We start from the raw sequence: 24,281 nt of genomic DNA, 5'->3' as shown, positions 1-24,281 counted from the left end.
GGGGCGTGGGTCCGACGGGGGCGGAGTCTCACACGCTCTCTCTCGCTTAGGATTCACCGGCGTTCCCCGCCTCTCGTTGGGCGGAGGCCGTCTGTCGGTGGCTGGGCGGCGAAGGCGGCGGCTCGGCGACGGTGGCGCGCGGAATGGGACGCGCCGGTGCCGGCGACACGGTCGGCGCGCTAAGGTGGGCCGAGGCCTTCGCACGTCGCTTCTTATCTTCGTTTCCCGAACGTACGGAGAGTGCGGCGGCGGGACCCGAGCGGTGAGATTGTAAACTATTGCTGTCATTAACGATTATTTTTATAATAACTGCGAAAAACGAGGGATGACTGTACCTTCACAATTTCACTTGAAGTTGTTTTCATCATGTTGTAAAAAAGTAACAATGAAGACACAATGGATGACTATTTCCTTCCTTCCTGACTTAACTCAATTCTGCAATTGTACTGTTTTAAGTGCATAAAGCTTGTTCGAGTTATTAATAAAGGTTTTGAATATGTAACATAAAAAGATTTTTTTCAGTACACAAAGCAGAAAAAAGTCATGTTCATTTAAATTAAAAAAAAAAGTGTTGATGATTGACATTGTTTTTCTAGTGGGCAAAGCGTTAATATAAATGGTGTCAATGACTTACTGATTTTCTTTAAAACAACTACTGTAATTTTCCGACTATAAGACACTACTTTTTCCCTTCATTTTGAATTATGTCACTAACTCGATTTATGTCCAGCTGGGATTTTTTACATCCATTCAAAAAAAGTGAGATCATTTGCCAGATGACACAAAATGATAACTGTCATAAGCATTTATTAATGTTCATGGCAGTGTCATATCATAATTATGACTGTCTTGTGGCGCCACTGTAAAAGAAAGTGTTACCAAATTACATAACTAGCAATTAATGAAACAACTGGAACAGAAACTGAAGAAATAATTAGCACAGAACATGAATTTTGACTGTTATTTACATCGGTAGCGCTGCAATGCATGCGAGGAGGCATGTTGGCCGACAACAGTGTTAATAACAGGTGGCAGCAGAGGTTGACTGTTTCCCGTAAGGGAGCAGTGATGGCCAAATGAAGCTTCTTGAAGCATTGCAGCCAATTGGCTCAAAGCTTCATGGTGGTTCATTTGGTTTTATGACAATTGTATGATGCCGCTGTCAAATAAACTGTTACCGGTTGAAGGAATCTGACCTTCAAGCTAGATTGCCAGAATCATGGCAGCCAAACCACCGGACCCGGGCTGGCGGGACACCAACAACCAGGCCGATCACGTCATTTTCAAAGTATCGGAATCGGCAAAAAAATATCGGACATGCCTTTTTTTAATATATGCCGGAATTTTCGGACTACAAGCCGCTACTTTTTTTCTTCATTTTGAATCCTGCGGCTTATAGTCCAGTGCGGCTTATTTGTTGATTTATTTTTGTTCATAAGAACTTCATGATTATGACATGACACTATCATTGGCATTACTGAATGCTTATGACAGATGTCATTAATAGAAGTCCCAGAGAATTCTGGAGCATAGGTATTTGTATTGGGAAAGTCCAAATGGACCTCACCTGGGCATTCTAGCGATAATTATTAAGTGTCATCAGCAAAATTCCATTAATGCCCAGCTCGGAGCTTTTACATCCATTCAAAAGTGAGATAATTTGCCCAATAACACTAAATGACATCTGTTATAAGCACTCATTGATGCTCATGACAGTCTTATGTCATAACTATGATTGTCTAATGTCAGTCTTATGGCACCACTGTCAAATAAAGTGTTACCAAATTCCATAACTAGCCATTAATGAAACAACTGGAACAGTAACTGAAGAAATAATTAGCACAGAACATGAATTGAAATTGTAATTTATATCTGCAGCGCTGCAATGCATGCTAGGAGGCATGTTGGACAAAAAGAGTGTTGACAGCAGGTGGTCGCAGAGGTTGACTGTCTCCCCCAAAGGAGCAGTGATGGCCAAATAAGGTTTCTTGTAGCAATGAAGCTTTCAAGCGAATTGGTTCAAAGTTACATGTTGGATCATTTGGTCTTATGACAGTCTTATGATGCATCTGTCAAATAAAGTGTTACCGGTTAATATCTTTTGGTGTAAATATCCCATGATACAGGACAGCAGTGCGGCTTATCTATGAACAAATGCCGTTTTCGGGTCAAATTTGGTGGGTGGCGGCCGTGGCGCAGTTGGTAGCTAGAGTTGTCCTTGGACCGAAGGGTCAGTGGTTCGATTCCTGGCTACGACTGCCCACTGTCGAAGTGCCCTTGGGCAAGGCACTGAACCCTGATTTGCCTCCAATGCGTTGACAGCGCCTTGCATGGCAGCAGCCCCATTGGTGTGTGAATGTGTGCGTGAACGGGTAAATGTGTGCTAATGTAAAGCGCTTTGGGCATGGTAAACATGCAAAAAAAAATCCGCTATATAAGTACAGTCCATTTACCATTTTACCATGATTAGGTGCGCCTTCTAGTGCGAAAATTACGGTATATTTTATTTCATTAAATCGTTTTCTAACTGTATTTAACGTTACAGACATAACATGTTACACTCATCCAGAGTCTTTAGTTTTTGCTTAAGGTAGGGTTATCAAATTTATCCCGATAATGGCGGTAATTAATTTTTTAAAAAATGTATCACGTTAAAATATTTAATGCAATTAATGCATGTGCTGCACAACCCACTCACGCACTGTCGCGCTCAATCTGTAATGGCGCCGTTTTACCTATATAGAGAGATACAAGACAGCGTAGAATGAGTAGAGTAAATTTTGGCAGCCTTTGAAGCCTTTTTTTAATTGGCTAAAGCCTTACAGTCCCTCTCCCTACGATTAGAAATATCGTGGGAAGCAATGTGGGGAAGCAAGGTAGTAATTAATCTTTTTCTTAACACCCTATATTATTTCCCAACGCAGAGAAGATATATCAATTGGTAGCACTACGCACAGTCATGGTTCCACTTCCCATCATGCATTTGGGCATGGCTACAGTATCATTTACTGAAAGCTCAACAAATACACTAGATGGCAATATTTAGTCACAATATACAAAGTCACAAGTCTTTCTATCCGTGGATCCCTCTCACAGAAAGAATGTTAATAATGTAAATTCCATCTTGAGGATTTATTGTCATAATAAACAAATACAGTACTTATGTGCTGTATGTTGAATGTATATATTCGTCTGAGTTTTATGCATTTTTTTCTTAATGCATTGCCAAAATGTATATGATCGGAAAAATGATCGGGAATGATTGGAATTGAATCGGGAGCAAAAAAAAAAAGCAATCGGATGGGGAAATATCGGGATCGGCAGATACTCAAACTAAAACGATCGGGAGCAAAAAAACATGATTGGAACAACCCTAGTCTTAACCCTTTGTACTGACTGCATTTTGAAAGCTGGAAAAGGTTTCGAAGTACAAGGTGACAATTTATTCAGGTTGACAGCGATCAAATGGCAAGGCGAAACAGACTCAGGCGAGGAGGCGGACTCGTTCCAAGGTCACCATATGACAATTCAACAAAAGGTTCCCGAGAAAAATGTCAACCATTAGTTAAACATTGCCTTTTTGAAGGCTCTCGCGTGGGCAGGAAGAAGGGTGTGTTTTGGTAGTGTTCTGTTTCAGATTTGGGCGGTCAAGTTCGTGTGTCAACTGAGGTGGGAGGTCTGGTACGCCTCACCGTCTTAAGAGGTGCCAAGCTTTCAAACTTGTTTTTGTTATCGGGTGTTGTGGTAGTACAGGACATCCCACCATTTGTTCTGGACGGGATTTGGTGTTGTAGACGTGGGCTTGTAGATGTCTTACTTATCACCTGCCAGTCAGCGTCAATCTTGATAGGTCAGCCTCCTGACGCACGTTTTGGGTTTCTGTGGTCAGAAGGTGTCATGTATCTCTTATGTCTTATAATCTGCTTGTTTTCCTTAAAGTGCCTGTGACACGACAAAGCATGTTTATTTCATAATACACGCAGGATTTTATGCTCCTGAATGAAATGGACCGCTTGGATGTGTGTGGAAGCAATGGCTATATTTATTTAGTTTTTTGAATCCCGCGGCATGAAAATGAGTGACTTCCGGCAATAGTCTCGAGTTGAGAAAGAGGGCGCTGTGACGTGTAGAGTAGAAGGAGTCCTCTTCACTATACAGCTGTACTGTTGTATGAGAAGGACTAAGGATTCAGCTGATTTTGCGGATTAATACGTTTATTTTTCGCATCACGCCAGCCAAACGGCTTTAGAAAAATCTTGCTGTATGAGGGAGAAACGTGTGCACCTTTTTGGGGTTTCAAAAGGTTCCCATTCACCGGTGGATATTGGCCAAAACAAGCCCTATGACTGTGGGACCATGGGACTTACGACGAAGTGCGTAAACATCGTTTTTTGTATTATGTCAAATACCAATACAGCGATTACAAAGTAAACACTACAAACTTTCTTTAAATAAAGGACTACTTACGTTTGATCATTGATAGGCATGTAAAAAGCTCTCCTCATGCACATTAGCTGCACGTTAGCTGCACAACAACTGCAGCCGCCTTCCTCCGGGGAACGATTTGTAAATTGCTCTCCGCCGGGCGTTTTGCCGAGCCACAAAGACAATCGACAACCCAGTCGTCATGTCAAAAGTTCCGGGCTAGTTAGGTGTGATTTTCCACTTCGAAGACTTTGAAACATCACTCGGTTCGGGTTAGCATGTCGGCTAGCTGTCACGCCTCTTGGTTTGTTTACATTCTCCGAAGCCGGGGAAGGGAAATGACATAAGCGCGATTTAGGTGTCATAAAATATCGTTCGGGAGGTGCGACAGTAAAGGTGAAGTGGACAGTTTTGACCATTATAGAGTCATTTTGCCATGTCGTCCTGAATAAGTGCATTTTTATGATTTCATATCCTATTTAGCACAAGACTGTTATTTGTCATGACCATGCCATTTACTTGGCAATTGGGGAAAAATACGTGGATAAAAAGAATATCCTGTAAAAATATTGAAGTAAAGAGACAGAAACAATGACATTTTGCAGCTCTCTTCGTCGCGTTTTCCTCGTTGTGAATAGTTCCCCCTCGACGGGCTGACTGGTCCTTCTCAAGCCATTTATTTAGCTATTGGGGAAAAATACTTGGATAAAAAGAATATCCTGTAAAAATATTGGAGTAGAGAGACTGAAACAATGACATTTTGCGGCTCTCGTCGTCGCGTTTTCCTCGTTCTGAATAATTCCCCCTCAATGGGCTGAATAGTAAAACCGATGAGCCCAGTCTACCGCTGACGTCATCCACCTGTTGGGGACGCTAAAGCCCTATAATGGTAGGCGTGGCTAATCAGCAGATTAAAAGACTAATTTCTCGTCATCTGCGCTTTGTTAAATTGTTTTATATAGTCGAATCGTCTCAAAATATGATTCTAATTCACATAATAATGCCATTTAAGACTTTTTCTCATGTCGTATGCTCTTTAAAGCAGTTGACCACATTAGTCACGTAGCGTATTTAAACCGTCCTTATTTGATATAACTACATTTAAGTCTTTTATTAAGGCATTTTTTTTGTACATTCTCCCTGTATGCATCGAAACAAAACAAGTTGAGAGTTCACGGTAGTACTTTGCGTGTCAAATTTGCCTCATATAGGACATTTCGCCAATGTAGATATTTTGGCAGAACGCCGGAACATATGTCCTCCACACCCTTCTCTCCTTTTTAACCCCTGACCCATTTTCATGCCTGCATGTATCTCTTATGCCCTATAATCTGCTTGATTTCCTTAAACTATGATATAAAATGCTATTTATTTTATATTGGGTACGTTAGAGTAATACAAACACTCAAACAGTAAATACAAGAAAAGATATTATTCCGATTGATTATATTGTTGCATCCTTCGCGTGAACCGTTCCCTCCAAATGAACGATCGTCAGCTGCCTCGACCTGGAAAAGCAGTTTTGAGCGCCGTCTCGTTGGGTATGTTCACATGAACAAAATTTCTTCAATCCCATTAGCATTCGGATTTACTGGAAGTGACCCAATGGAGAGAGAACACTTAATTTCTCCAGAAATGTTCCTTTTGAGCATCATTGAAAAAAAGAAGTCAGTCCTACCATCATGCTTCCTTTGCTTCCCCTTTTCCAAACTCATTTAACGTTGTCGCTGAACAGGGGAGCCGTGACGCCGTCCCGTAGGGTTCGCCGTCCGACGTCGGTGTAGCTAAGGATCAGGCTGACCTGGTGGGCGTCCTCGCGTAGCACCGCTGAGGTCATCTGACGCACAAAATGAGTTAAATCTATACATTTGTAAATTTAAAAAAAACTCCCCATAAAAATGAATTCCAAACAAAAAATTCAAATCAAAGGCAAAGCTAGCTAGTTCGCCAGTGATTTTTAAGCACTAGAAAATCTGGGAGAGCGTAACTTTTCTACCCGGCCTAGACGCGGCTCTCCAAGCAGAGTCCTGAAGGGGGTGTCGTTCTGGGCGAAACTCCTCAGGTGGGCGCACACGTGATCCACTTGCTGCCTCCAGTAACCTGATGACCAGACGCCATGTCATTACGGTACTGAGCAGCTACACTGCAAAACACACCTCCTTAAAACGAGTTAAATTCCCTTGTTTTCAGTGTAAATCTACTCGAAATAAGTCAAATGATCTGCCAGTGCTTCAAGTAAACTTCGCTCTCTTAGAGTTCTTGAAATAAGAAAAATAGCTTGCTCAAAATGGGTTGAACACTTATTTTAAGCAATAAATTAGTAAATTAATTAGGGCTGTCAAACGATTAAAATTTTTAATCGAGTTAATTACAGCTTAAAAATGAATTAATCGTAATTAATCGCAATTCAAACCATCTATCAAATATGCCATATTTTTCTGTAAGTTATTGTTGGAATGGAAAGATAAGACAAGACTGATATATACATTCAACATACGGTACATAAGTACTGTATTTGTTTATTATATAAATAAATCAACAAGATGCCATTAACATTATTAACATGATCTTAAAGCGATCCATGTATAGAAAAGCTTGTAGTTCTTAAAAGATAAATGTTATCACAAGTTATAGAAATTTTATATTAAAACCCCTCTTAATGTTTTCGTTTTATTAAAATCTGTAAAATTTTCAATCAAGAAAATAAACTAGTAACTCACCATTGTTGACGTCATTACACCATGCTCACTCCCCAAACCCATAAAATCATTTGGACCCAAGCGCCAGCAGAGGGCGCCAAACAACAAAAAACAGGCATCAAGTAACAAGCGGACATTACACTGCTGTCATTTTAATCTGAGCGGGGCATGTGCGTTAATTGCGTCAAATGTTTTAACGTGATTAATTTAAAAAATTAATTACCGCCCGTTAACGTGATAATTTTGACAGCCCTAGTTTTCATATAAATGGTGCACCACATTATTAAGGGGCAGTAGTAGTAGTGGTTGGGGTTGCGTTTTGCATCCACTAGATGGAGCTGCGCTAAAAATGTCATGCCATGATTAGCCAATATTCATCTATATAAGTGTGCGCCTTTTATTTCGGAAAATTCAGTCTTTTTTTTCCCCCCTCATGTCAACGCATTTATTGTCAATGGCAGCGGTTAAGATGTGTGTCTGACCTCTTCCCGGGCTGATGGCGGAACGCGGTGGACGTCCCCGCCGATCGGTCGCCGACCGCGCGGCGGCTCTGGTCTCCGTCCGCCGGAGCTCGGCGGGCGACGTCTGCGTCTGGCGGGAAGCGGGCGCATTTGAGCAATTTTCATCCTTTTGATCCAGCGGAAAGAAATGGGACATAATGTCCCGTCAATATCGTTTGGAAATAATAATATACAGTAATTACCTGGCAACTAGATGTAACCACACGGTGACAGAAAGCGGGCGCAGCGTCCGGGAAGAGGCCGCAGACGATGCAGTTGACGGCTTGCGGAGGGACGGCGGCCCCGCAGCCGGCGCACGTCTCGTACGTGGCGGGCTCGCGCCGGACGAGCACCTCGGCGCCACACCGGTCGCAGTAGCGGGCGTCCGCGCGATTGCCACGTCGACAGTTGGGGCACGACAACGTCCTCTCGGGAAATATCTACACACGAGAGGTTTACATCTCGCGAGACGAGCCGCGTACCGAAGGACGTGGGCGGGGCATCACCTGTGTGTGGGCGTGGCCCATCCGAACGAGAGCCTCCACAGGAACCGGACTGTCGCACAACACGCAACACACCTGAAGCACGCCAACGCAGAACGTCATTGTTGTTCCAGTCACCGGCGTGCACGTGCAGTACCTTCTGGCCATCAGCAGGGGGAGTCACACGTTGCGGCAAGGGAGCGCCGCACACCGTGCACGAAAATGGCGCACGCCTACAAGGTGAGATAAAAGCGACGCCGATTACGACCGTGGGAAAAGACGTCCCGAGATGAAGACAATCCAATCGTGTGGCGTAAATTGAAACGTGTCTATTACAAGCAGACGTCCAATTCATTTGAAGTATGACACAGAAATGCTCTAAAATCTATAGGAAGTGGCTCAAAATGAATAGCAAGTGCCAAAAAAATGATTTTCTCATCACCAAGCCTGATAACGATCCTGATTATTTGATTCAGGTTTGTTAAAGGAGGGAGACATGGAAATCAAGCTGGATCTGGAGGAACGGACTTGCAGACCCCTGATGTATGGTTTGCTTTGGTATACATTGTGATTTTTCGATTTAAAAAAAAAAATAATTTTTTGATAAAATATGCCTTACTATATATATATATAGTCTTTTTTGTAAGAAAAAAAATACTCTATATGGTTTTTTTGGCTGAAAAAAATGCTTTGCCATACATGGTCATTTTCCAATGAAAAATGACTTAGTACACATGGTCAATTTTTTGACAAAAAATGACTTCTATATATCATCTTTTTGTTTTTAAGGAAAAAAAAGCCTTACTATACATGGATATTTTTTTAAAATTAAAAATGCCTGGCTATTTATGGTCATTTTTTCGATTAAAAAATCCCTTATTATTCATGGTCATTTTTTGGTGAAAAAAATCCATATTATTATTATTAAATTTTTGGCGAAAAATTACTTTGCGATACGTGGTCTTTTTTTTCTTTTTTTGTTTTGAGAATGAAAAAAAAAAAAACTTATTATACATGGTCAATTTTTTTTATAAAAATAATTTGAATTTGGACTTTTTACTTTTAAGAAGAAAGCCTTAATAATACTAAACATGGTTATTTTTTTAATTAAAGAATGCCTTGCTATACATGGTCATTTTTTTCAATGAAAATGCCTTATGATACATGGTGATTTTTTTTTTTAATTAAAAAATGCCTTGCTATACCTGGTCAATATAGTTAAATGGTTAATGTTTTGATTAAAAAAAAATAAGTTCATATAAATCATCTCTTTATTTTTAAGGAAAAAAAAAACATTATACTTGGTCAATTTTTTGATTTAAAAAAATGACACTATATGTATGGTCTTATATTTTTTAGAAAAAAATGCCATGGTAATGTTTCCAAGAAAAAAATGTCCTATTATTCACGGTCATTTTTGGATTAAAAAAAAGGCCTTACTATACATGGTCAATTTTTTTATTTAAAAAAATGCCTTACTATTCATGCTTATTTTTTGATAAAAAAATGATTTACTATATATGGTATTTTTATTTGTAAGAAAAAATGCCTTGCTATACATGATCATTTTTACAATGAAAAAATGCCTTACTATACATGGTCATTTTTTGATGAAAAAACGTCTTACTATACATTGTCATTTTTGGGTGAAAAAAAGCCTTACTATACATGGTAATTTTTCCCCCCAAAAAATGCCTTATTATACACGCTCATTTTTTTATTAAAAAAAAAAGGCTTTACTATACATGGTTAATTTTTTTATTTAAAAAATGCCTTAATATACATGGTTATTTTTTAATGAAAAAAATTACTTACTACATATGGTCTTTTCATTTGTAAGAAAAAAATGCCTTGCTAAACATGGTCATTTTTACAATGAAAAAATGCCTTATTATACATGGTCATTTTTTGGTAAAAAAAAAAAAAAAAAGGCTTTACTATACATGGTCAATTTTTTTGAGAAAAAAATGCCTTACTATACATGTTTTTTTGTTTGTTTTTTTTTTTTGATGAAAAAAATGTCTTAATATACATTGTCATTTTTTTGGTGAAAAAAAGCCGGGTAATTTTTTTCCAAAAAAATGCCTTGCTAAACATGGTCATTTTTTTGATCAAAAAAAGGCTTTACTATACATGGTCAATTTTTTGATTAAAAAAAAAGCATTGCTATATATGGTCTTTTTATTTGTAAGAAAAAATGCCTTGCTATACATAGTCATTTTTATAATGAAAAAATGCCTTACTATACATGGTCATTTTTCCAAGAAAAATGCCTTATTATACACGTTCATTTTTTGATTAAAAAAAAAAGGCTTTACAATACAATGTCAATTTTTTGATTTAAAAAAATGCCTAACTATACATGGTTATTTTTTAATGAAAAAAATGACTTACTATATATGGTCTTTTTATTTGTAAGAAAAAAATGCCTTGCTAAACATGGTCATTTTTACAATGAAAAATTCCTTATTTTACATGGTCATTTTTTGGTGGAAAAAAAGGCTTTTTTTTTGGTGAAAAAAAGCCTTACTATACATGGTAATTTTTCCAAGGAAAAAACGCCTTATTATACACGGTCATTTTTTTATTAAAAAAAAAATAAGGCTTTACTATACATGGTCAATTTTTTGATTAAAAAAATTCCTTACTATACATGGTTATTTTTTATTGAAAAAAAAATGACTTACTATATATTGTCTTTTTATTTGTAAGAAAAGATGCCTTGCTAAACATGGTCATTTTTACGATGAAAAAATGCCTTACTATACATGGTCATTTTTTGGTGAAAAAAAGCCTTACTATACATGGTCATTTTTCCAAGAAAAAAATGCCTTATTATGCACGGTCATTTTTTGATCAAAAAAGGGCTTTACTATACATGGTCAATTTTTTGATTGAAAAAAAAAAAAAGCCTTACTATAGATGGTTATTTTTTATTGAAAAAAATGACCTACTATATATGGTCTTTTTATTTGTAAGAAAAAATGCCTTGCTAAAACATGGTCATTTTTACAATGAAAAATTGCCTTATTATAAATGGTCATTTTTCCAAGAAAAATGCCTTATTACACACTGTCATTTTTTGATAAAAAAAAAAAAAAAGGCTTTACTATACATGGTCAATTTTTTTATTAAAAAAATGCCTTATTATACATGGTTATTTTTTAATGAAAAAAAAAAGACTTACTATATATGGTCTTTTTATATGTAAGAAAAATGCCTTGCTAAACATGGTCATTTTTACAATGAAAAAAATGCCTTACTATACATGGTCATTTTTTTGGTAAAAAAAAAGCCTTACTATACATAGTCATTTTTCCAAGAAAAAAATGCCTTATACACGGTCATTTTTTTAATCAAAAAAAGGGCTTTACTATACATGGTCTTTTTATTTGTAAGAAAAAAATGCCTTACTATACATGGTCATTTTTTGATGAAAAACGTCTTTCTATATACATGGTCATTTTTGGCGAAAAAAAAGGCTTTACTATACATGGTCAATTTTTGGTGAAAAAAAGCCGGGTCATTTTTCCAAGGAAAAAAAAGCCTTATTATACATTGCCATTTTTTGATTTAAAAAATGCCTTGCAATACATAGTAATTTTTCATTTAAAAAATGACTTACTATGCATGGTCATTTTTTAAATAAAAAAAATAAGTTCCTACTTATCATCTCTTTATTTTTAAGAAAAACAAGCCTCATTATACATGGTCAATTTTTTTTATTAAAAAAAAAAAAAAAAAAAAGACTTACTATATATGTTTTTTTATTTTTAGAAAAAAAATGCTTTACTATACGTGGTCATTTTTTGATGAAAAAATTTCTTTCTATATACATGGTCATTTTTTGGTGAAAAAAAGCCTTACTATGCATGGTGATATTTTTTTTCTTAAAAAAAAGCCTTACTATACATTGTCATTTTTCAATGAAAAATACCTTACGTGCCTACTATATAGGGTATTTTGTCCAAGAAAAAAACGCCCGGTGAATGGTCAATTTTTGATCAAGAAAAAGGCTTTACTATACATGATCAGCATGATCAGGATCGTTATCAGGCTCCAGCTGATGATGAGCTGATCATTTGATTCAGGACGGAGACATGGAAAACAAGATGGATAGCGGCTATCGAGGACCAGACTTGCAGACCCCTGACAAACACACGAAAAGAAGAAAATGTGTGGTGTCCCACCTAAGGAAGCGAGCGTCCTCTGACGATGTGGCGCTCGTGTATCTCGGCGCTTCCTCACGCACGGGGAGCCCTTCAAAACAAAAAATTTTAAAAAAAGGTCAACGTGATTGTACACTGAACATTGGAATTCTGCCCTGTCAAATCCGTTTCAACTGGGACGGCCGGCGTTGAACGATCGCATTTCAGCAGCAGTGACGGCGCTAAATGTCCAATGCATTTGAAGTGACCCGGAAATGCCCTGAAATCTATTGGAAAAGAACCCAAATAAAGAGGTGACAAAAAAAAACAATGAATCAACAGGAAGTTATCCAAAATAAACAGGAAGTGACCTAAGAAAGCCTGAAATCAACAAAAGGTGACCCCCCCCCCCCAAAAAAAAATCCCGAAATCACAGGAAATTACCCGGAAAGTCCCAAAATCTACAGGGGGTCACCAAAAATGAAGCACAAATGCCATCAAATGGACTGGAAGTGTCCCAGAAATGAACGGACCGTTGACGTCACAAATGACGGGAGAGATTCTCGCCACTGGTTCCGAACGGTTGGGATGTTTATCCCGGCTACCGCCGAAACACGTCGGTTCGCTAGCTAACCTTTAGAATTTGGTGTAGAATCTCCACCTGGGGGCGCCTCTCGCACGATGAAGGCTTTGGTGACCGTGGCGCTCTCGCTGCCGTCACTGCGGACGTCAAAGGTGGAAAAGTGGACAATTTGAAGAAGGGAAATGACTGTGGTAGCGGCGGCGCTCACGTTACCTACTGACGGCCACAGCTCTGACGCACACTCGACCGGCGGGCAGCAGGAAAGGGGAAACGTAGCGGCGCCCGCCGCTTCCCGAAGACGCCCACTGAGGCTTGGAACCGTCCAGCGTGTAGAAAATTTGCGCGGTGCCCGTGTCTGCGTTCAGTCCACGCATGCGCCATTAGTCGACTAATAACTTATTTCCACATTGAGTCATCGTTTATAGACCTAAAGATGGTCCGGTTTATCTATTGTGTAGATTCCTACCCTACCCTACTCTAGCCTACCCTACCGTATATCCTACCTTACCCTAACCCTACCCTACACTAGCCTACTCTAGCCTACCCTACCATACATCCTACCCTACCCTACCCTACCCTACTCTAGCCTACCCTACCATGTATCCTACCGTAACTTACCCTACTCTAGCCTACCCTACCCTACTCTAGTCTACTCTACCATATATCCTGCCCTACCCTACCATGTATTCTACCCTACCATACCCTACCCTAGCCTACCCTACCATATATCCTACCCTACCATACTCTAGCCTACCCTACCCTACTCAAGCCTACCCTACCATATATCCTACCCTACTCTACCCTAGTCTATTCTCCCCTACTCTAGCCTAACCTACCATATATCCTACCCTACTCTACCCTACTCTAGCCTACCCTACCATATATCCTACACTACTCTAGCCTACCCTACCATATATCCTACCCTACCCTACTCTAGCCGACTATATTTCCTATCCTACCCTACTCTAGCCTACCCTACCATATATCCTACCCTACTCTACCCTACTCCAGCCTACCCTACCATATATCCTACCCTACCATACTCTAGCCTACCCTACCCTACTCAAGCCTACCCTACCATATATCCTACCCTACTCTACCCTAGTCTATTCTCCCCTACTCTAGCCTAACCTACCATATATCCTACCCTACTCTACCCTACTCTAGCCTACCCTACCATATATCCTACACTACTCTAGCCTACCCTACCATATATCCTACCCTACCCTACTCTAGCCGACTATATTTCCTATCCTACCCTACTCTAGCCTACCCTACCATATATCCTACCCTACTCTACCCTACTCCAGCCTACCCTACCATATATCCTACCCTACCCTACTCTAGCCTACCATATATGCTATCCTACCCTACCCTACTCTAGCCTACCCTACCATGTTTCCTACCCTACTATATATCCTACCCTACCCTACTCTTGCCTACCATATATCCTACCCTACTCTAGCCTACCCTACCATATATCCTACCCTACTCTGCCCTATTCTACCCTGCCCTATTCTACCCTACCCTACCCTACCCTAAGAGTCCCCACTAGGTGGAGGTATGACTCCAGATATGAATTTTATCCATATATTTTCACATTTGAAGGTTGGCCTTGGGATCTGGCTTCGACCCTGGACCCTCCTCTCTACAATTGCTTTTTTTTTTGGGCAGCTGTAGCGCAGTTGGTAGCTGGAATTGTACTTGGACCGAAGGGTCGGCGGTTCGAGTTCCGGCTACGACTACCCACTGTCGAAGTACCTTTGGGCAAGGCACTGAACCCTAATCTGCCCCCAGTGGGTTGGCAGCGCCTTGCATGGCATCAGCACCGTTGGTGTGTTTGAATATGTGCGTAAAAGGGTAAATGTGTGCTAAAGTAAAGCGCTTTGGGTGCTATATAAGTACTGTCCATTTACCATTACCATTTTTGTAAAACTGAAATAAGATACATATTTGTGCTTTTGCAAGTGCATTGGGTCCAAAGACCATCCCAAAAAATTATTCCTAGCCTACCCTACCCACTCAAAGAAATGAGAAAATTCAATGTATGTCTAATTATAATTTGGGTGAACCCATTTTGGAGTTTTTTTTTTGTCCCCTCTAGGTGGAGGTATGTCTCCAGAGATGAGTTTTATCCGTATATTTTCGCATTTCAAGGTTAGCCCTGGATCCTCCTCTTTACAATTGCTTATTATTTCTTTAAAAGGGAAATAAGATACATATTTGTGCTTGTGCCAGTGCAGGATGTCTTAGGAGACCACCCCAAAAAATTCCTCCTACCCTATCCTACCCAACCCAAGAAATGACAAACTGCTTTTTTTGTGCCAAATGTACCAAAGCAATTGAGAAAAACTGTAAAAAAAAAAAAAAAAAAAAAGGGGCAAATAATGTATTTCAATGAAAACAAATAAATTATAAATCACATTATGAGCTCACTGACGGCGATAGACGTCTATTCCCATTTGACTGGCGTCAAAATTTGGACGTTTATCGCCGTCCATGTATACCAATGACTTCAGCTTGCGATTTGATTGAATATTAATCGAAATGGATACATTTGAACAAGGGACACGAATTAGACGCGTACGCCCCCCACTGGCCAGCATCGGTGAATGAGTGTGTTGTACCGGACTGAATGCACACGGGCGTGCTGCTGTCAACGTGGTTCTTTGATGACGGCGGCTTGTCCCATTGCATGATGGGAATGATGCGCGGTGCCAAAACCGCCATGATGACGTCCGATCTGTCAATTCAAGTGACGATTAATCGGCGGGATTTTTCACCAAAGGTCGCATGAAAACAAGGACTGTTATTCGTGGGGAAACAAGAAAAGTTAAGCGATAAAAGTTCACTTACTCGGAGTCGTGCCTCGGGGATAACCTCGTTTAACAGTACGTACGCGCACGGCCGGCTGTTAACTTTGTTTGCGTCGCCATAGCAACAACCCTAGCTACCGCTTAGATCGAACTAGATGCCTAAAGTAGGAGTTGAAACGTAGCCGGCGGCCATCTTGAAGCAGTAGACCTACCAGGCGGCGGCAGCGAACCTCAGGAAAGGTTGTCAAAGTGTCAAAACTGTTGTACCCGGATACAATAATAGTATCGATACTCACAATTAGAACAACAAGTTGCTATTATTATTACTTTTTAAAATCTATTCAATTGAAAAAAGGTAAATTATTATTTTTATGTAATTCAAAAATGTGTATATTTTACAAAAACTTATACTCGGTGACAATTGATCATAATGAAGACATTGACCTATTCGTTAACAATCTTGACATCCCCCAAATAACTTTGGAAAGCCAACAATTGCTAGATACCCCACTTACCCTCGCTGAATTATGGAATGCCGTAAAGGACATGCCAACAGGTCGCGCACCGGGGCCCGACGGGTTCTCGACATCATATTTTAAACACTTTTGGAATATGCTGGCACCACTTTTCTATAGAATGGTCCAAGAAATCAGTGCAAAGGGTCAAATTAGAGACAATATGAACACTGCAGTAATCAAACTACTGCCAAAAGAAGGGAAAGACCTAACCCAACCAGCAAACTATAGACCAATATCCTTAATGAATACAGATATTAAAATTATTGCAAAGGCTTTAGCTACTAGATTAGAACAAACTCTTCCCACTATAATTCATAAAGACCAGACCGGCTTTATTAAAGGACGTAACTCTACAAACAATATAAGACGCGTGTTAAATCTTATTAATATTGCACAGAATTATAAACAGAAAGCAATTATCCTCTCTTTGGACGCAGAAAAAGCATTTGACAAAGTCAACTGGATTTTTCTCTTCAAAGTTTTGGAAAAATTTGGCTTCGGTGAGCCATTTATCCGCTGGATAAAAATATTCTACAACGCCCCAAAAGCCACTGTAAACACAAACGGGGTCATCTCACAAAGTTTCTGTCTTCAAAGAGGAACTCGACAAGGCTGTCCACTCTCACCCCTATTATTTGCTCTATTTATTGAACCATTAGCAATTGCAATAAGACAAAACGCTAATATCAAAGGGATCTGCTCGCACACATCGGAACACAAAATTAACTTATACGCAGACGATATACTTCTATATCTAGAAAAACCAGAATCCTCCCTACATGAGACTTTTGAACTAATAAAGACATTTTCACAAATATCAGATTATGCTATAAATTGGTCAAAATCAATTATAATGCCCTTATCAACAAACTCATGGAATCCTGCAAATCAAAATCACAATATTCCAATAGGGAATATAAAGTATCTTGGAATCAACATTTCACCAAAACTTACAGAATTAATTAAACTAAACCATACACCCCTCCTAGCAAAAATATGTGAAGATTTGACACACTGGAATAATCTACCCATCTCACTTTTGGGCCGGATAGCAACAGTCAAAATGAAAGTATTACCACAAATAAACTATTTGTTCTCAATGATCCCCTTTAAACCCACTCAAAAATGGTTTCAAGACCTAGACTCAGCCGTCACAAAATTCTACTTTAAAAACAAGAAAAACCGAATTAGCCTTGCCAAATTGCAAAGAAATAAACCAGAGGGGGGTCTAGAGGCCCCTAATTTCCAACACTATTATATAGCAAATCAAATACAATATCTTATTAGGTGGTTATATCTTAACACTGAACAACAGTCATGGCTAGAATTAGAGCAAACAGACTGCAACCAAATACAATTGGCAAACCTCCCCTTTATTAGCTCTAGTATTAAGCACCATAGCTGCTTCAAAAACCCAATGATAGCATGTACCTTGAAAGCCTGGTGGAGAGGTATGGAAATTACGCAATCACAACAAGCCCCGTGTAAATTCTCACCAATCTGGCACAACCCAGACTTTGTAGTTAATAAAATTCCTATTTATTTCAGCACATGGGATGATACGGGAATAAACCAGTTACAGCATTTGTTTAAAGATAATACATTCATGTCATATGAAAAAATAGTACAAGATTTCCAGATCAAAGGGGTCAATTTCCTTCAATACAATAAAATCAGGGCAGCCATCAGAAGCAAATTTCCATCACTAACGGGTACGTTAGACCCACCACCTTTCGTAAATAAAATAATAAATATACATCCTCAACAAAAAAAAATACTTTCAAAAGTATATAAAGCCCTCTCATGTAACAACTCTACTTGCCTACCAATCGAAAAATGGAATAACGAACTTTCGGTAACATTAGATAATAACTATTGGTCCAACATCTGTAAAAATGCATTTATAATGACAAAGAATAAGAACCTTCAGCTTATACAGTTCAAAATACTGCACAGATGGCATATTACTCAATCTAAAATGCACAAAATGGGATTCTCCCAATCCGATAAATGTATAAGCTGCAACGAAGATATTTCAGATACATACTTTCATGCTCTTTGGCAATGTAAACCAATACAAGATTTCTGGGCACAGATAACGAAGAAACTCTCTTTCCTATTGAACTGCAGGATTCCATTGTCTCCAACTCTTTGTCTGCTTGGCGATCTGAATACAGTGAATATCTCTATCCATCAAACCCGTCCACTACTAGCAAGTCTAACGATAGCCAAAAAAACAATATTGTTGAATTGGAAAAACAAACAAAACATTAGCATTAACCAATGGCTAAATCTAATCATTGAATATATAACATTAGAGAAAATATCTGCCAAACAGACAAATAAAATGGACAAATACGAACAACAGTGGGAAACGGTCGCCAGAATGATGAACATAGACTAAGGATTCTCTCTCACCTGCGAAGGAATGCCACAAAAATAATAAAATTGTATACATAAATGGATGTATGCGGGGTGTCCAGGGAAGTTGTATGCATCCTTCTGCAGCTGGAAACTGGACATGTTTAAATCCGAATTGTTTTATACACTCCCAACAGCATGTAATAAATAATTTTTCTTCCTTCACAGTTTAGTCGGTCAATGGGCTTATTTTACAAGGATACTCATGGACAATTTGGTTTCCAGCTGCTGGGGATCATATGCAACTTTTTTTGGAACACCCTATATATTACTTATCAGACTTGGAACAATTAAGGAACTATGCGTAAATAATACACTTCACTGGTCCTTGGCATACATCTAATGGTGTTTGATAAACCTCTTCTTCTATCAGCTTTACAGGTGGAGTTTGTTGGCGTCCTGCCCTGGGCCGTCCCGCCGCCGGTCTTGGCCCCCGGGATTTTCGGCCGGGGCTTGTCCGGTTGCGTCTGGCTGTGCGGGGGGTCCCGTCGGGCGCGCGCTGGTGTCGTGGGCGGGTGGGGGGGCCGTGCGGGTGCCGGTCCGGGGCCGCGGCCCTTCCCCGGCCGGCCGGGTTGGGGTTGGGGTGGGGGCCGGGGGGTGTATGCGGCAGCCATGGTTCCCTCCCAGGTCCGCCCGGCCGGAGCCGCGTCTCCCTGTACCGGGTGCCGGGGAGGTGCCCTCTGGTGCCATACGCGCCCCTCTTGGCCCGGGGGTGGGTTGTGGGGGGTGCGCTTCTCTCCCCTTGGTCTGTTTCCGGCCCTGTCTGCCTCCCTGGGCCGCGGCGGCCGCGGCTGCCCCCCGGCCGGCGGGGTTGTTAGCGGGGCCTCTTGGGGCCCGCGGGGCCTAGGGTGAGGCTTGTTGTCCCTTGCCGGTGGGGTGGACGCCCCCTGGTCGCTGGCGCTTGGTGTGGCGCCTGCTCGGGGTGCGGGGTGGGTGCTCGGTGGGTGGGAGGGGGGTGGGCGGTCGCGGAGGCGCCGTGGGTGTTCTGGGGCGGGGATTGATCGGGGCCCTGACGCTTCTTCCGCCCTGGGGCCGGTGGTTCTGGTGGACGGGGCCACGCCCGCGGGAGCCTGCCTCTTAACTCACGCACTTCTCACTTCGGCACTGTAAATATTTTTCACCCTGGCACTTACATGCTCATACATTTCTCCGGGGAGAGTTGGGACGGGGCTTTACAGTCCCAGCCCGACTCCCCCCTGTTTTTAATGCACCACACACCAAGGTTGTGGGATGGTTGGGACCTGCTGGGGGGGGGGGGGGGCCTCACGGCTGCCTCCTCACCACAGGCCCCGCCATCCCTGCACCTTTTTTAAATGCACCACACACATCATAGTCCACAGGAGAGCTCTGACAAAGGGCGGTGGGACGGGCGGCTGGACAGAAACTCCATGCTGCGGTCCCACTGCCCCAAGCCAAGCTCTCCTATTTTAATGCATACATTGCACTACCCTCCCCTCACACCCCCATCACGGTGCTGGGTGATGGCTGCCAGTCGGGAACCTGGCAGCCACAGTAATAGGGTGGTAGGTGGGTCCCACACTTTTTCTATATGGCGTGGCTTCCGGGGTGTGGCCTCCCCTCTGCCTCGGCTGCCGGCCGCGGGAGTGGGTTGGGGGGTCGGGTCTCCGATCTTGCGTCGCCCCATGGCAGTCCCTGGGCGTTCTCCTGCCTCCGCCTTCCCCTCTCTTCTCTGGCTGGGCGTCCGCCCTGCGCTCCGTCGCGGGTCGCTGGCTGGGCGCCGGTGTATCAGCGGGGTGTCGCCTGCACCGGCGGGGGGCCCTGCCTTGCCTGGGGCTTGGTGGGCCGCTGGGGGTCCCGTGGCGTGCCGTGCCGGTTGGGGGGCTGTGGCTCGTGGTCCGGGTGGGCGGGCGGGGGTGGGTGTAGGCGTGGGGGTTGGTGATGCGTCCCCTCCTGCCATCCCTGAAGGCCGGTTGATGGGCGCGCGGGTGGCCCGGGGGACCACCCTGGGTCCCGGGGGGGGGTGACGGTGGCTCCTTTGCTGGGCGGTTGGAGGAGGGATGGGCTGCGCATGGATCCCCCCGCCCCCCCGCCCGCCCTCCCTCCCCGGGCTGGCTGGGTGTGGGCCGTGGCCCTGGGTTGGTGCCCGCGCGGTCTCTCCGCCCGTCTGCGTGGCTGTCGCGCGCCCGGTGGGGCTTGCGTGCTGCTGGATGTGGTAGGGCATGCTCGGGTTGGGGGTTCCGGTGCCGGGATTGGCGATGCGGCGGCGTAGGGTTGGTCGCCAACGGGCTTTCACTCATAAGAGATTCACACGATTACTGGGTTCTAGATCACAGAACTGATTTGTGTACACTCTACCCCTTTCAATCACTTAGTTTATAGTCTTATAGACACCCCCACCCCCATTCTCCTCTTTCACTGGCCAATAGGCCCACACATGGTGTAAACCGGAAATACATCTCGCTGACGATAGCACCAGCATATTAGTAACTAGTTTAGATGTTCAATGTATTTCTTGTTGTTGTTTGTGTATGTGTTTCTTTTCTTTCTTCTCTTGTATTTCTTTTCTTCTGTCCCCCCATAATCCCTTCCTGTTCGCTGCTTTGTCATAATAAAAAGGTATTTTGAATGATCACAATGGGAGTATGTCAGACTCTCAATGTGAAACATTAAAACTGTTCAGAATCCGGGCACTTAGACTTCCATTCTCTGTGTCAAACAGCTGAACAGGACAGGTTTAAAAAAAAAAAAAAAAAAAAAAAAAAAAAAAAAAAAATGTGTATATTTTAAGTATTTCAAAACTAACAAAGGGTTAAAAAAATCTTTTTAAATGAATGACTACATTTTTATGTTTACTTTCAAATACGATAAATAAGATTTTATTTTTACATAAATGTAACTCATTTTCATTTGTTTTAAAAAAATCAGCACTGTTTTCACATTCCTATGGCAACAATAGCTAACGTAGCCTGGCACTCTCACCGTATAAAAAGTCGTTTTAAAGTTATATTTTCCAACTATTTCTCTATAATGCCAGTTATTTCTGGTTTGTGAGAGATTTCGTGATCAAGTCAAATGACTGTTTGTTTGTAGTTCGGTTTCAAAACGTTACAAAAGTTATGGTTTCGATCACTGTTAGCCAGCTAACGCTAGCAATATTTGACAGCAAATGATGGGCTTCATTTCAACCACCGGGGATATTCGTTGAGACTATATTTTTGGACGTCGCAAGAGGGCGCTAATGCAATGTGATTAAATTTCACAGAAGAAGACAGCGGTAAAATGCAAGCTAGCTAGCTTGAGCCTATCGGAAGCAAACAGAAGATGGAGGATAACACCGAGGTCTTTGTGTGTGCCCCGGGCTTTTTTCGCTTCTCCAAATGTGTTTTTCCACCGGGTTCGGCGGTCCGAGATGTTCTGCAGCGGTTCGTCCAACAATGGGTGAGTAGGGGAGAAAGAACTTAACAAAACATTTCTTCAACAGGGTTGCTAAGTTAATGGTTAGCAATTCTTTTGAAAGTTCGTTTTAGTTTCATCTTTCTTTGCTCAATTTAAGCTCTTCTAGTGACAGTTTATTTGTTAACTCACCACGAATCGGAGCCGTTATTTTACAAGTAGCACACCTTAACCTTGCCAAATGACCACTTACAAGACTGAAACGAAAGAAACAAATCAATAACTTTCCTAGTTTTCAATTGGCGTGACGATTTTACAAATTAAATCACTGGCTGCTGTTGACGGCCAGAGACCCCCCCGGAAAAAAATAATTATGTCTACACCAGCACGTTTGTAGAAAAAAAAACCTCCTCAGCCAACCACTTTCATTCATGTTAAGTACATAAATAACAATGCGCGTTAAATAATTGTCCATAATACCCTCGTTCTTGGCATGTGTCCTTCAATATGAAACACTGCAAGAGTTTGTAAATAAATTGTGTCAAAAAAGCACCTAAATTGTACTTCAAATGTAAACATTGGTCTCATGTGTGACGTAGGCCCGGTCAATGACGTTTGCACATTTAAATGTTCATAACACAACATAAAATGGACCAAGTTTAAAAAAGAAATAAAAACAATTTATCGGTATCGGCCATTTAATTATTATTATTATTTTTTGTAATCCGACCGGCCGATATGATAAAGTCCATTTTAAAACTGGGTTATTTCGGCTCAGATGCAGCCAACTTAATTATATGCTGTCAACACTGTTGTCATCCAACATGCCTCCTAGCATGCAATGCCGCACTACAGATGTAATTGAGTGTCATTATGACGGTCTTATGACAGTCTTGTGACGCTTCTGTCAAATAAAGTGTGTTACCAAATACAATAACTAGCAGTTAATGAAATAACTGGAACAGTAACTGAGTAAATGGCACAGAACATGAATTTTGATTATTTACATCTGTAGCACTGCAATGCATGCTAGGAGGCATGGGTTACCTATTACATAAATAAGTAAAAAAATAGCCGCTCTGGACTATAAGCCACAGGATTCAAAATGAAGGAAAAAAGTAGTCTTATAGTCCGAAAATTATGGTATATAAAAAAGCGTAGAGTAAAATTAAACCCCAAAAAGTGACATGCGTGGTACCCCCAAAAAGGCAACAATTCTTTTTTTTTTTTTTTTTTTTTCATGACATTTCTGCCTGTCAAAACTGTCGTCACTTCCAGGATCGCTACTGTTATGCACAAGCACTCCTGGTTGCGGCTTCCAGCAAATATACGCAGCGCCACACCATATGTTTCTATTCTGTTTCTATTCGGCTCTTCCTAACATTGTGAAGCAGAATTCACCAAGCGTTGGATTGTTCACCCACTAATAGGGAACGTGAGCTGGGATTAGACCGTCGTGAGACAGGTTATTTTCGAGTGGTGAGCGCCCAACTGAGTACCGATTGTAACATTCAATGTAACGATATCAGGCTTTTGTTGTTTTGTAAAGATTTATTTCAGTCACAACTAGGCGACCGCTTGTATAAGCCGAGCGTGCTCTCCCTTCACTCTCGCTCCAGCGTGATGCGTTCAATTGGGTTCACACACAAAAAAAAAAACGATCACAAAATAATGACAGTCTAGAAGGTTCAATAATTTCGAAATTTCCCGCCAGCGCGTAATGTTTCCGGTTCAGAGGTAAACCGCGCTGGTGATAGCGTAACATATCAGGCTGCTCCTTTTTATGCATGTGGAGTTTGCGCAAATGCGGCTGTACCTTGCAGAAGTGGTGGTGGTGGTGGTGGTGGTGGGGGGGCTTAAAATCGCCAAGTGTGGAGTGTGGACGGGTCTAAAAATAGTCGGCAAAATATCCTGGAGAAAATGATCTGTCCTAGTGTAGACGTATCCTCAGATCTAGGTCGGAAACTGCAAATATATTTTTATATGTAGCATATTGAAATGTATTTGATACGTTAGGGAAGCGTGGCATGAGGATTTTTTTTTTTTTTTTCCACCAATGCACTTTGGTGCCCCCTCCACTAAATGACGCCCTAGGCAACTGCCTATGCACAATGTCAATCTTGTGTGTACATTAGAGCTGAAACGAATAATCGAGTAACTCAAGTTTAAAAACTGATCCGTGTAATTTTATTCACCCCGAGTAATCGTTTATTTTGACAGCTCTAAGCATCACGTTTTGCTCGGACTACTTTCAATGCGGGACAACGCGCTGATGTCACGTGCGTAGAGGAAGAAGCAAAAAAACTTACCGCAGCCGACACCTGCTACAAAATAC

General features: G+C 41.4%; 3 protein-coding genes across 8 annotated transcripts in view; 2 read left to right on the top strand and 1 right to left on the bottom strand.

Moving 5' to 3' along the window:
* Nucleotides 1-2,120, top strand: part of aars2 (alanyl-tRNA synthetase 2, mitochondrial (putative)) — a 31,322-nt gene extending 29,202 nt beyond the window's left edge. The window contains exon 20 of the mRNA XM_057843178.1: nucleotides 51-2,120. Coding sequence (XP_057699161.1) covers nucleotides 51-266 — 216 coding nt within the window. The 3' untranslated portion in view covers nucleotides 267-2,120. The remainder of the gene's footprint in view (nucleotides 1-50) is intronic.
* On the bottom strand, nucleotides 171-15,855 carry dzank1 (double zinc ribbon and ankyrin repeat domains 1). Of its 4 annotated transcripts, none has more exons than XR_009064124.1 (12): nucleotides 15,694-15,855; nucleotides 15,465-15,580; nucleotides 13,051-13,192; nucleotides 12,889-12,974; nucleotides 12,297-12,366; nucleotides 8,264-8,339; nucleotides 8,131-8,202; nucleotides 7,828-8,064; nucleotides 7,607-7,751; nucleotides 6,422-6,525; nucleotides 6,104-6,252; nucleotides 171-6,016 (listed from the first exon to the last, which is right to left on the bottom strand). XR_009064124.1 is itself a non-coding variant. In XM_057843180.1 (12 exons), exons 2-11 carry the CDS (start codon nucleotides 15,565-15,567, stop codon nucleotides 6,137-6,139), a joined length of 1,161 nt encoding a protein of 386 aa, XP_057699163.1. In that variant the 5' UTR covers nucleotides 15,568-15,580; nucleotides 15,694-15,855; the 3' UTR covers nucleotides 171-6,016; nucleotides 6,104-6,136. The 4 variants fall into 4 exon arrangements, 3 of the variants coding, with proteins under 3 accessions (XP_057699163.1, XP_057699165.1, XP_057699166.1); XM_057843180.1 differs by having other exon boundaries at nucleotides 6,104-6,262; XM_057843182.1 differs by having other exon boundaries at nucleotides 6,104-6,262; nucleotides 7,607-7,715.
* Nucleotides 15,538-24,281, top strand: part of sde2 (SDE2 telomere maintenance homolog (S. pombe)) — a 13,261-nt gene continuing 4,517 nt past the window's right edge. Inside the window, exons 1-2 of one of the 3 annotated variants that reach the window (XM_057843184.1) lie at nucleotides 15,538-15,669; nucleotides 21,816-21,991. In XM_057843184.1, the coding sequence (XP_057699167.1) occupies nucleotides 21,875-21,991 (117 nt within the window). In that variant the 5' untranslated portion in view covers nucleotides 15,538-15,669; nucleotides 21,816-21,874. Of the gene's footprint in view, nucleotides 15,729-21,389; nucleotides 21,992-24,281 lie in introns of those variants that run through there. The other 2 variants (XM_057843186.1, XM_057843185.1) reach the window with 2 other exon arrangements.

This window comes from Corythoichthys intestinalis, chromosome 8 (genome assembly GCF_030265065.1).
Source record: "Corythoichthys intestinalis isolate RoL2023-P3 chromosome 8, ASM3026506v1, whole genome shotgun sequence".
NCBI lineage: Eukaryota > Metazoa > Chordata > Actinopteri > Syngnathiformes > Syngnathidae > Corythoichthys > Corythoichthys intestinalis.
The sequence above is the reverse complement of the archived record's forward strand: the minus strand, read 5'-3'. Positions and strand labels throughout refer to the sequence as shown.